Source organism: Heloderma suspectum, chromosome 8, assembly GCF_057233095.1.
Source record: "Heloderma suspectum isolate Gila_16-S chromosome 8, 16-S_ref, whole genome shotgun sequence".
Lineage (NCBI taxonomy): Eukaryota > Metazoa > Chordata > Lepidosauria > Squamata > Helodermatidae > Heloderma > Heloderma suspectum.
In genome coordinates this window covers 41,320,427-41,332,907 of record NC_139465.1, presented here as the reverse complement: position 1 = coordinate 41,332,907, position 12,481 = coordinate 41,320,427, and the positions used below count along the sequence as shown (strand labels likewise).

The 12,481-nt window shown below is 47.1% G+C and overlaps 1 protein-coding gene across 1 annotated transcript; it reads right to left on the bottom strand.

The window, feature by feature from the left end:
• Positions 1 to 5,361: 5,361 nt before the first annotated feature.
• Positions 5,362 to 9,153, bottom strand: LOC146339073 (metallothionein-1-like). The gene is made up of 3 exons (XM_084812121.1): positions 9,062 to 9,153; positions 8,003 to 8,068; positions 5,362 to 5,605 (listed from the first exon to the last, which is right to left on the bottom strand). Exons 1-3 carry the CDS (start codon positions 9,090 to 9,092, stop codon positions 5,511 to 5,513), a joined length of 192 nt encoding a protein of 63 aa, XP_084668247.1. The 5' UTR covers positions 9,093 to 9,153; the 3' UTR covers positions 5,362 to 5,510.
• Positions 9,154 to 12,481: the final 3,328 nt, after the last annotated feature.

The window sequence follows — 12,481 nt, the reverse complement described above, 5'->3', positions numbered from 1 at the left end:
CCGAGACAGAGAGCATGGGGTTGTGATGGACAGCTCAATGAAAATGTCAGTGTGCAGCTGCTGTGAAAAAGGCAAATTCCATGTTAGGCATAATTAAGAAAGGCATTTAAAAAAAACCCTGACAATATCATACTGCTCTGTGCTGTGACTACACTTGGAATACTGTGTACCATTCTGGGCACCACACCTAAAATGGTATTGTAGAGCTGGAAAAAGTGCAGAACAAGCAACTAAAATTATCAAGGGGCTGGAACAACTCCCTTACGAGGAAAGGCTGCAACCTCTTTTTGTCCCTTATAATACCAAAACCCAGTGAGGTCATCCCATGAAGCTGATTGGTGGGCGATTCAGGATTGATAAAAGAAAGGATTTCTTCACACAATGCATAGTCAAACTATGGAATTCGCTACCACAAGATGCAATGATGGCCACCGATTTGGATGTCTTTAAAAGGGGGTTGGACAAATTCCTGGAGGAAAAGGCTATGCCACCTCCAGTTTCAGAGGCAGGATGCCTATGTACAGCAGTTGCTGGGGAATATGGGCGGAAGGTGCTGTTGCACTCATGTCCTGTGTGTGGATTTCCCATGGGCAGCTGGTTGGCCACTGTGTGAGCAGAATGCTGGACTAGGTGGACCCTGGATCTGATCCAGCACAGCTCTTCTTCTATTCTTATGGCAAATAATGTTTTTTAAGACAGCAGCAGACAGGAAAGGGGAGCAGGCTCACTTTCTTGGGAGTGGGATTTATTCAGCTCAGTAGGATGTATTTCTGCCTAAACAACTGAGCCAGTGGTCGTCATCAGTATTGACTGAATCAATTTTGCATTGTTTGAAAGAGTATTTTGTCTTGCGTTCAATTTTACTGAGTTGAAATCAGTTTTATTAGTTCAACTGTTTTTCTTCCTGCAGCTGTCCTTCAGGACTGGAAATATACTAGGCTGGGAGAAAAACACTGCGCGTGTGAGTGCGTGCATGACATTGTGAGCATTTCTACATGAGGCTTTTATCCCACACCCTCACCAGGGCTTCTGCTTCTGGATTCTTTGCAGGAATAAGATCGGCTCCTTTAGGCGTGCCTTTTTCTGGGATTTTTTTTCTCTGCCCTTCTATATGTTTTATTATACAACACTAGATGGCACTGTGGTATAGCTGAATTGCACTTTTACACGCTGCTTCTATGGCGGGATGAGAGGAAATAGTAGACTTTCCTCCTTACACGTCCTAGTGGGCATTCATGAGCGCACAGTCAAAGCCTCTTGTAGAAATGCCCTTTCAGTGGGAGAGTAAAGCAGCTGCCTCTCTCCCAGTGATTCTCTCCCACAAACACCCATCTTTGTTTTTACATTATTTTGCATTTGCAAGTACCTGTAGTTCTGCCCCTGGAAAATAGAACAGAAAGAGAAAGCCCACAATTTGCTAAGTATGCCTGTGTTATTACGATGAGGATGATTAATCACATTTTGTCTTTTTCTGCCATAATTGAAACAAAACTTTCAGGGAAAATGCAGTGCTGTTAAATGTTGACACCAAAGGGATATCAAATATTGGTCCTTATTTTAGCAAGGCCCCCGCTCCAGCTCTCAGGCACAAGCAAATAAAAGCCTTGGCAATCTCATTCATTCAGTGCATGCATAATCACAAACACTGCCTCTGTTTTGACTGGACTATTTTTTTAAGTACAACGCACTTCAAATTTGATTGCGCAACTGTTGGTCAGAATTCATTGCACACGCTCCTCCAGGAAACACATCATGTTCCTAGAATTTCATTAATTGCTCAACTTTTGGATGAGGATGATGGGTAGGAAACCAAACCCTTTCCTGTCGAGGTTATGTTGCTGTCATACTGTAACGAGAAACCATACATGGACAAAGACGTACTTTCTCCCACCTGTTCCCCAAGTTTAGATTCTGGTCCAGAATGTACAGGAATCTTTTGGCAAATGAGAAAGAGAAGGAACTGAGTGAGGAGGGAGTGAACTGAGGGGGGGGGGGGAATTAGGTGGTCATATTAGACACCAGCAAAGCACCCATCATTATGGCAGGTTAGGTGTGGGCCTCTATATTACCAGACCCCCAGAACTTGCTATGTGACTCTGAGCCCTTTTTCAGGTGGGGAAGGAATCATTTCCAGTGTTCATATGTATACTGCCACACTGAGGGATTACAGTTTTGCCCTTGAGAAGTGGAAATGGAAAAAGAAGCATAATTTAAAGCTAAGGGAAGGAAGATCATTTTTGTAGTTTGAACCCAAACAACCTGTAGAACCTTGAAAAAAAGGTTACAGACACTTGCTTTTTGCTACCCTAGCTCAGCTCAGCACCCCCCTCATTTCAGCGTCCTCAGTAACCACCCAGTTTACCCACCCCTGATTTCAGATCATTTATGAATTTAGTTGAAAGCATTGGTCCCAGTACAGATCCCTGTGGGACTTCGCTGTTTACATCACTCCACTGTGAGGAATTAGCATTTATTCCTCCTCTGCCAGCTTATGGTACAGTAAAGACTAACAACTATATTAACAACAAATTATCTTGTGTCATCTTAAAGACTAACAGATTAATTCTGGCATTTACAAATTCATTCTGGCAAAGACTAAATGGGTTAGTCTTTAAGGTGCCACAAGACTCTGTTGACCTTGGAGGAGCTGGGGGTGGCAACGGCCGACAGGAAGCTCTGGCGTGGGCTGGTCCATGAAGTCACGAAGAGTCCGAAGCGACTGAACGAATAAACAACAACAAACCAACCCTCTGGAAACTAACAATGCCTGGGTTGTTTGAGTACTGGTCCCAGGACAGGTCCCTGGTGAACACAACCTTATTTCACAATGATTCCTACTCTATGCTTTATGTTCTTTAACCAGTTACTGGTCCATAAGACGACCTCTCCTCTTATTCTATGACGGTTGCTCAGTAGTCTTTGCTGAGGGGCTTTGCCAAAAAGCATTTTGGAAGTCCAAGAGAACAATGTTTACCAGATCCCCTCTGTCCACAGACACTCCCAAAGAACTCTAAAAGGTTAATGAGGCAGAATTATTTACCTTTGTGGAAGCCATGTTGGTTCTTTCTTTTTTAGCAGGGCCTATCCTTTTATACACTTATTAATTTTATCTTTAATAATACTTTCCACCAATTTGCCTGGAACAGGCATTAAGCTAACCTGGATCCCCTTTTAAAAGTTGGTGTTACATTGGCCATTCTCCATTCCTCTGATACGGAGGCTGATCTTAGGGGCATGTTACATATTTTTGTTAGAAGATCAACAATTTCACATTTGAGTTCTTTGAGAACATTAGGATGGATCCCATCTGGGCTCTGTGATTTCTTGAGCTTTCAGTTTGTCAATAAGGTTGAGAACTTCATCTCTTATGGAGATAGGAGCAACCCCAGTTAGCGATAGCCCCCATTTGGTTCTATGAGGCAAAGGAGACAGTTGCTACTCTCCCCTCCATCTTGCTCCCTGCCCCAAGAAATTGGGATCACCAGGACCAATGGACCAGTTTAGCCTGCAGCCAAGTGGAGTATTCCATATCTAGTTTCACCCACATAAGTGAATGGCTGATGTTAGCAGAGAAGAAGGGAATGTTCTCAGGGGCAAAGCTGTAATCCCTCAGTGCAGCAGTATACATATAAACACTGAATAGGATTCCTTCCCCACATGAGAAAGGGCACAGACTCATAGAGCAATTTCTGCGGTTTCTGTAATATACACACCTCCCCTGCCATAATGATGGGTGCTTTGCTGCTGTCCAATAACATTTATCATGCCTTTTAATAGCGAACTCTGGTGGTGTGTGCCGATGGGATTGTATGACTTTCCAACCATATGATTCATTGGATGATGGTCTTCCAGTTTTGTATGACCTGTGGCTAAAGAAATGTCTTCTGATTCTGGTCCACCTAATATCATTTCCTCTTTTTATGAAAACTTTAAGCAAAATATCGAGAATTCTGGTGAGCAATGTGGCAGGGGCCAACGCTATGCACAGGAACTGAAGCGCACTGGGTGGGAGGCAATTTGCCCCCCGCTTTATGGGGGCTGGGGGGAAATTGCCTCCCACCCACCCGAGGCAGCTTTGCAGTGTTACCAAGTTGTATGGCTTGTGTATTGCAAATGACATCAAAGTGGAAACAGAAAAAGATACTTTAAAGCTAACTGAAAGATTTTTATAATTAGTACCCAGCCTGTAGAACCTTGAAAAAAGGGCTACAATTGTTTTTTTGCTATCCTAGCTCATTGCAAACAGTGCTTAAAAAAAACTACACACAGCACCACTGAGTTCAGCTTGATGTCCCCTTCAGCTCAGCACCCCGGGCAACTGCCCAGCTCACCTAGCCCTAGGGCCACCCCTGTATTAACACTCATACCTGGCTTGAATATTTTAAGGATTGTGTGTTCCATGCATTCCACACCTATTTGCACCTGACCAAGCCTTGAGCTCTGCCTCAGAGGCCCTGCTTTCAGGCTCGCCTTTGACATCTATTAGATCGACAGGCCCAAGAGATGGGGCCTTCATCTTGTGGAATTCCCTCCCTAGGAGATATACACCTGGCCCCCATCCTCATTGGCTTTTCAGCCCTGAAAACAATTTTTATTTCAAGTGTCTTTTTAAAACGTGGGGCTCTGTATTGTTTTAACTGCTGCTCTTTTGATGTTGTAACATTTATGGTTTTAGGCGGGGATTGTGGTTTTATTTATTCAGACTCCTCCTGAGAACAATAATACTTGATCTGAGAATGTTCATTTCAAAGATTTCTATGCCACAACACATCAAGTAGTTGCCTGTTTACTGCACTACAATAGGACCCCCAGATATGCCACGATGAAAAAACAAGCTCAGAACAGGGACTCATGCAGAAACAGAGCAAGCAGCTTCCTGTGATGGCAGCTAGCTCTGCTATGTTACTAATAATTGAATGCTCCCATTACACCTTATGCAGAAGCTGGGCAAGAAGGAGTAATCCCGCCCCCAATTGGGGCTGATTAGAAACAGCGCAGCATGGCAGCCCTTTGGTCTGTGGTACTTTTGAGCCGACAGGCGCCTCCTAGTAGCCCGCCATTTGGGCATTACCAGTTGAGGGTTATTTGTAGATGTCAGAGGCACCGATCCATTCCATTGCTTACCAGGTGAATAAAGCCAGCCATCACGTTTTAGGCATTTGTTAACATCATCAGTTTTTAGGGGCTGCGCTGGCATCCTGGGATGATGCCCACAAAAATAACCTGAATTAGAAACACTGTTTTGGGAGGTGGATGCCTGGCTCAAAGCTACGGAGTAAGATCCCTGTCTTAAGACTCACTGGCTCCATCCCGTGGCCCCTTTGAGACAGCAAGGAAACAAAAAGGTTTTCCAAATATTACTTATATACATATAGCTTTATTATTTCCGACGTAGCTTACTTTCACATCTAAAGGCTGGAAGACACACAGGCCAATATACAAATGGGCATTCAGGGTTACATTCTTGCAGGCAAATATACAGGTCAACACTCAAACGAGTGGGAGCGGGTTCACTTGCAACAGCTGCATTTGCTGGAAGGGGGCCCTTTGCAGATACAGCCCTGGGCGCACTTCGTACAGCCCACTGGACAACAGGAGCAGCAACCTGGAAAGGGGAACAGGAAAAATCAAGCTTATGATGTGTGTGTGTGGGGGGGAGTCACATAGGTGGAACTACGGAGGGAACCTAACAGGAGACACACTGTTGGAACTTGAATCTGGGAGACTTGGGTTCAAGTCACAGTACAGCAGCCTTCCCCAACTTGGTGCCCTCTAGAGGTGCTCGACTACCATTCCCAACATGGCTGGGGGATGCTGGGAGTTGTGGTCCAATCCCTCTGGAGGGCACCAGGTTGGAAAAGGCTCTCTGTACAGGCTCTCTTAGCAACTCACATACACACCTCTATACATAATGATAATAGCAGTGTTCTACCTCTCAGGGTTGATGTGAGATAAACAATTAAATTTGCATTGTAAGAACTCTGCAAGAAATTACATTTTTAGATCTCAGCCCTCAGTTCCTCTACCCTTCACCATTGCTTCCGCCAAGGATAGCCAGAAGAGCAGCGTCCCATGCCCCAGCATCCTACACCCACATTAACTTCAGCAGCAACGCATATCAGTTCTAAATAGTTCACAATGCTGTTGCAACAGGGGTCAAGCCAAGGCTGTTCTGGGATTAACAACCAATCCCTCACAGGGAGCAATACAAGTGTGTGAACGATGTCAGATCTGAAGGAGGCATTCAAGATAACTCTGTGTGCACTGTCTCTTTACCACCGTTCCCTATGGCTACTTAGAACTGCCTTGGCTCTTGAATAAGGCTGTGTGCGCGTGTATATGTATGTGTGCGCGCGTGCGTATATGTGCGCATGCGTGTGTGCCAAATCCTGTCCCCTATTTTAGGGAACTTTTTCTCTCCCTGCGAAAGAGACAGTGTTTTTTCTCCCCCGCTTTCACAGGGAGGGGGAAAACTTCAGATAATTTTCTCCTTGGGGAGGGGGACAGGGTTTACATGTGTGAGCACCGTGTGAGCGCCTTTTTAAGTGCGGGCGATTCTTGAGGGGTCGTCTTCATATATTTAAATTTTAAAAAACACACACTTCCTGCACTTGCAGGAGCCCAGGACACTTCTCCAGCCCAGCAGTTCTTTCTGAACTCTGAGAAGACCATGTGACCTCGCCCTCTCCAATAGGCATTCAGGAAGAACACCCGGCTAGAGAAGAGTCCTGAGCTCCTGCAAGGGCAGGGGGCATTTAAAAAACATAGAAATAGAAGAAACCCCCCCCCCCCCAACAACTGCCTACACTTTAAAAAGTACAGGGAAGCCCTGTCTCACCTCCCCAAGGAGAAAACTCTCCAAAATTCTCACCTCTCCCAGCCTCTTTTGCCAGAGTCTTTGCCCCACGCCGCCGAAAATGGAAGAATCGAAATTTTCGGCACAGCACTTTCTCTCTTTCTCTCTCGCACTTTAAGGTGCGAAAAGGACTTCATGCACATTAACATGTTGCAATCCATTACAACAATCCTGTAAGGTAGGTCATTGTTACTACCCCTCGTGAAGGTGGTTCCTTCTCCTTCAACTGTCACCGGCAGCAGCTGTTCCAGCAGGCTGAGTTGAGGGAGAACAGGGCCATTCCACCAGCCCTGCTAAAAGAATTAATCTCCCGCTTCTTCCCTCCCTGTCCCTTCTACCTTGTGTGTCCTGTCCTGTCTTTTTAGATTGTGAGCCTGTGGACAGGGACTGTCCTGTTTAATTATATTTGAGCCACTCTGGGAGACTTTTTGGCTGATGAGCGGCATAAAAATATTTTAGATAAATAAATATAATACCCCCATATTGCAGATGGGGGAACCAAATCCAGGAGTGGCCTATTTAACGCCACCTTTGGCGTTCTTGGCTAAAGGAAGATTCTGTTACTAGGAATCAATGCATCTTTTGGCAGCCCCGAGAAATGGGGATGATGAGGTAACACAGACGGAGAGTTGGCTCTTGTGCTCATTTCAAATCTAGCATCCTTCACATGCTTGTCAGAATTCATAGCGGAGTCCAGACTTCCTCAACCAACCTGGTATTGTCCAGAAGTGCTGGGATTACAATCCCCACCATCCACAGCTAGCAGCTGGCTTAGGGCAGCCTGGTGCCCTCCAGATGTACTGAACTACAGCTCCCAGAATTCCTGACCAGTGGCCATATTGGCCGGGTCTGATGGGATCTGAAGTCCAAAACATCTGGAGAGAACCAGGTTGTGGAAGGCTGTATCCAGGATATATGCCTACGTAGCTAGTGAGAGGGTGTGCACGTGACAACCAATCCCACCCGGGCCCCTTTCCACCTACTTCTGTGCCACAAAACTGCTCCGTGTGCCATATTTGATAACGGCGCTTTTTGCCACCGCTCTGTTATAAACTTACACTGCTCCCACATCACAGAAGCCAAAGATTGACAGGATGTACAAGTTTTAATGGCCCAGAACACGAGAAGCCAACCCATCACACTCACTCTTTTTGCACGACTTGCATTTGCAGTTTTTGCACTGACAGTTGTTGCCACAGGTGCACGTTCCACCTACAATAGGAGAGGGGAAAAGAAAGGAGAGGCATTAAAATCATATGGGACTGAAACTGGATACCACAGTTGCAAATTAAGCATCCCTTATGTACATTTAGGTGTACATAGGTGCGTATCTTCTGTACATCCCCTTCCCACCCCGAGGTCCAAGGAGCAAAGCCATTTTTCTTCCTCTAACAGAAAGATAAGAGGTGGGAAAGTCATGACGGTGCTTTTTAGGTCTTCAGGAGTCCTCCAGGATTTTGAGAAGACATGTTTAGCATCAAAAATAATTTACTATACACGTCCTGAACAACAGAGGTTTATAGTATAAACTATAGTATAATTTACTATACACGCCCCTAACAACAGAGGTAACGGAGGCACTGAAGGAGGAAGAGGGTGTCCACATTTGGTACACTCTAAAATTTAGAGTACAAATCAGCCTTCTCCAACCCGGCATGCTCTAGACGGATTGGGATTGCAACCCCCATCCTCCCCGGCCAATGGGGGTTGTAGTCCCAACCCATCTGGAGGGTGCCGAGTTTGGGGAGGTTGGTCTACATTAACCCTGCCCATAGGAGAGGGATCCAAAGTGCCCATCTGTCTCCCACCCACCGCTAAGCCTCGCGATGCGTCCTTGAACTAGGAAAAACTAGGGCAGCGCTTGCTACAGAGGGGGAGACAGGCCTGGCAAGCCAGAGGGCAGCGCTTCACGCGGCGTGAAAGTGAACGTGGGGACGGGGGTCCTTCTAGTGACAAAGAGGCGGGGGAAACACGGGGAGAGGCGGAGGGGAGGAGGGAAAGGGGGGGACGCCCGCCCGCCCGATGCGCGCCAGATGCGCTCCCGCCTCTCTCTTTCTCTCTCTCTCTCTCTCCAAGCAAGAGAAGAAATCATGGATGGAGAGAGGGAAGCAGCTGCAGCCATCGCTAGTCTACCCATTCATTTCAGTAGGTTTACTCCAAGTAGGGCCGCGACCGGGCGCAAGCAAGCAAGGAGCCCGCCCTCACCGCTGGCGCAGGGGCAGTCTTGGGGGTCCATCCCGCGCGCCGTTCGCTCTGCCGGGCGTCGAGGCTCTCCGTCTCGGGTGCACGCGGAGCGCAGCGAGGCTGCGGCGCCGCGCCGCCCGCTATTTATGGCCTCCCTTCCCGCGGGGCTCGCGTGCAAAGTGGCCCGGCCCCGCCCCGCCCCGTGCGCACGGCCCCGGCCCCGCCAGCCAGCCCGCCCGCCAGCCGGCTCCTCGGACGCGGAGCGCCCCGCGGAGGACCCAGCCGGCGTTCGCCGCCCGCCTCGAGGGGCCCGCCGCGACGCGCGGGGCTCGAGTTTGTCGCGGCCAGCTTCGCTCCCCTTCACTTCCGCGGGTCTACTCTCGGTGGGGCTTTCGGACCGCCGAAAGGAACGGGACTTGGGCGTGTGGTGACTAGCCTGAGGCCCCTTCCTTTCAATGGGTCTACTCTAAGTGGGGCTTTTAGACTGGGCCCATGGGAAGGAATAGCTCCCAATGACTCCAGCCCCGTTCTTTTCCATGGGCCTACCCTAAGTAAGACTTCAGACTGGGCCCACTGACATGAGCGGGACTTGAACGTGTGGTGTCTAGCTTGAGCCCCATTCACTTTAATGGGGTCTACTCTAAGTAAGACAAACACTGAATTCAAACCCCAAAGCATGAAAGCGCTGGCTGGCATCAGCCATGTGAATGAATGGTCACCTCCCTCTCAAACACTGGGGTATTGCCTAGACGCAATTGGGAAGATCATACGGATAATAAGGGAGATTTCTTAGTACTTCCCACCAGGAGACTCAAGTGGCTATCCTACGCACGCTTACGAAAGCCCACTGAATCCACCTGAAGGCGACCAGTTGCCCACTCCTGAGCATCTTGGAAGGAAGCCAGGACAAAAATGTGATGAATAATAGGATCTAATTTAATATTTGTTATTTAGACAACTTTAATGAAGGTGTTAGGGCAACAGTGGCTTAGTGTTTAAGATGCTGAACTGCAGACCGGAAGGTCGGCAGGACAGCATTTCGAGACCCGAGTGCTGCATGACGGAGTGAGCTCCTGTCTTCAGCTCCAGCTCCTGCCAACCTAGCAGCTCGAAAGCAAGAAATTGCAAGTAGATAAATAGGCACCGCTTCGGCGGGAAAGGTAACAGCGTTCCGTGCACCTCGGTGTTCAGTCATGCCGGCCACATGACCACGGAAGCATCTTCGGGCAGTGCTGGCTCTTCGGCTTAGAAATGGGGATGAGCACCGCACCCTAGAGTCGGACACGACTGGTTGGGGACACCTTTACCTTTACCTTTTTAATGAAGGTGTCCCCTTCATGGATCATTGCCTTGTTGTGGCGAAGGGGCTTGCATAACTCAGTGAAGCCATAAGCTATGCCATGCAGGGCCACCCAAGACGGACAGGTCATGGTGGAGAGTTCTGACAAAATGTGGTCCACTGGAGAAGGAAATGGCAACCCACTCCAGTATTCTTGCCAAGAAAACCCCATGGAACATATCACAAGGCTAAAAGAGATGATGCCGGAAGATGAGCCCCTCAGGTCGGAAGGTGTCCAATATACTACTGAGGAAGAGCAGAGGGAATTTCCAAGTAGCGCCAGAAAGAGTGAAGCGGCTGGGCCAAAGCCGAAATGACACTCGGCTGCGGATGTGTCTGGTGGTGAAAAGAAAATCCAATGCTGTAAAGAACAATATTGTTTAGGAACCTGGAATGTCAGATCAATGAATCAAGGTAAGCTGGAGGTGGTCAAACATGAGATGGCAAAATTGAACATCGACATCTTGGGAATCAGCGAACTAAAATGGACAGGCATGGGCGAATTTAATTCAGGTGACCATTGTATCTATTATTGTGGGCAAGAATCCCTGAGAAGAAATGGAGTAGCACTCATAGTCAACAAAAGGGTGGGAAAAGCAGTACTGGGGTACAATCTTAAAAATGATAGAATGATCTCAGTACGAATCCAAGGCAAACCATTCAACATCACAGTAATTCAAGTCTATGCCCCAACCGCTGAGGCCGAAGAAGCTGAGGTTGATCGGTTCTATGAAGACCTACAACACCTTCTAGAACTACCACCAAAAAAAGATGTCCTCTTCATCATAGGGGATTGGAATGCTAAAGTAGGAAGTCAAGAAATCACCGGGATAACAGGCAAGCATGGCCTTGGTGTACAAAATGAAGCAGGACAAAGGCTATTAGAGTTTTGCCAAGAGAACACGCCGAACATAGCAAACACTCCTTTCTAACAGCACAAGAGGCGACTCTACACATGGACATCACCAGATGGTCAATATTGAAATCAGATTGATTATGTCCTTTGCAGCCAAAGATGGAGAAGCTCTATACAGTCAGTCAAAACAAGACCTGGAGCTGACTGTGGCTCAGACCATGAGCTTCTTATTGCAAAATTTCGGCTTAAAATTGAAGAACGTAGGGAAAACCACTAAACCATTCAGGTATGACCTAAATCATATCCCTTATGAATATACAGTGGAGATGACGAATACATTTCAGGGATTAGACCTGATAGACAGAGTGCCTGAGGAACTATGGACAGAGGTCCGTAACATTGTTCAGGAGGCAGCAACTCAATCCATCCCAAAGAAAAAGAAATGCAAGAAAGCAAAGTGGCTGTCTGATGAGGCTTTACAAGTAGCTGAAGAAAGAAGGGAAGTGAAAAGCAAAGGAGAAAGGGGAAGATATAGTCAACTGACTGCAGAGTTCCAGAGAATAGCAAGGAGAGACAAGAAGGTCTTCTTAAATGAACAATGCAAAGAAATCGAGGAAAACAATAGAATGGGAAAGACTAGAGATCTTTTCAAGAAAATCGGAGATCTCAAGGGAACATTTTGTACAAAGATGGGCATGATAAAGGACAAAGAAGGCAGGGACCTAACAGAAGCAGATGAGATTAGGAAGAAGTGGAAAGGATACACAGAAGAACTATACAGGAAAGATCTTAATGTCCCTGATAGCCATGAGAGTGTGATCACTGAACTTGAGCCAGACATCCCAGAGAGTGAAGTCAAATGGGCCTTAGGAAGCATTACTAACAACAAAGCTAGCGGAGATGACAGTATTCCAGCTGAGCTATTTAAAATCCTAAAAGATGATGCTGTTAAAGTGCTGCACTCAATATGCCAACAAATTTGGAACACTCAACAATGGCCACAAGACTGGAAAAGGTCAGTTTACATTCCAATTCCAAAGAAGGGCAATGCCAAAGAGTGTTCAAACTACCGTACAATTGCGCTCATTTCACAAGCCAGCAAGGTGATGCTCAAAATCCTACAAGCTAGGCTTCAGCACTATGTGAACCGAGAACTACCGGAGGTACAAGCTGGGTTCCAAAGAGGCAGAGGAACTAGAGATCAAATCGCCAACATTCGCTGCATCATGGAGAAAGCAAGAGAATT

Bases quoted from the DNA above. Each gene is read 5' to 3' on its own strand.
- LOC146339073 (XM_084812121.1), bottom strand. From the start codon at position 9,092: ATGGACCCCCAAGACTGCCCCTGCGCCAGCG. The intron at 8,069-9,061 runs GTGAGGGCGGGC...CTCCTATTGTAG, and splicing joins AGACTGCCCCTGCGCCAGCG to GTGGAACGTGCACCTGTGGC. The intron at 5,606-8,002 runs GTGAGTGTGATG...TCCCCTTTCCAG, and splicing joins ATGCAAGTCGTGCAAAAAGA to GTTGCTGCTCCTGTTGTCCA.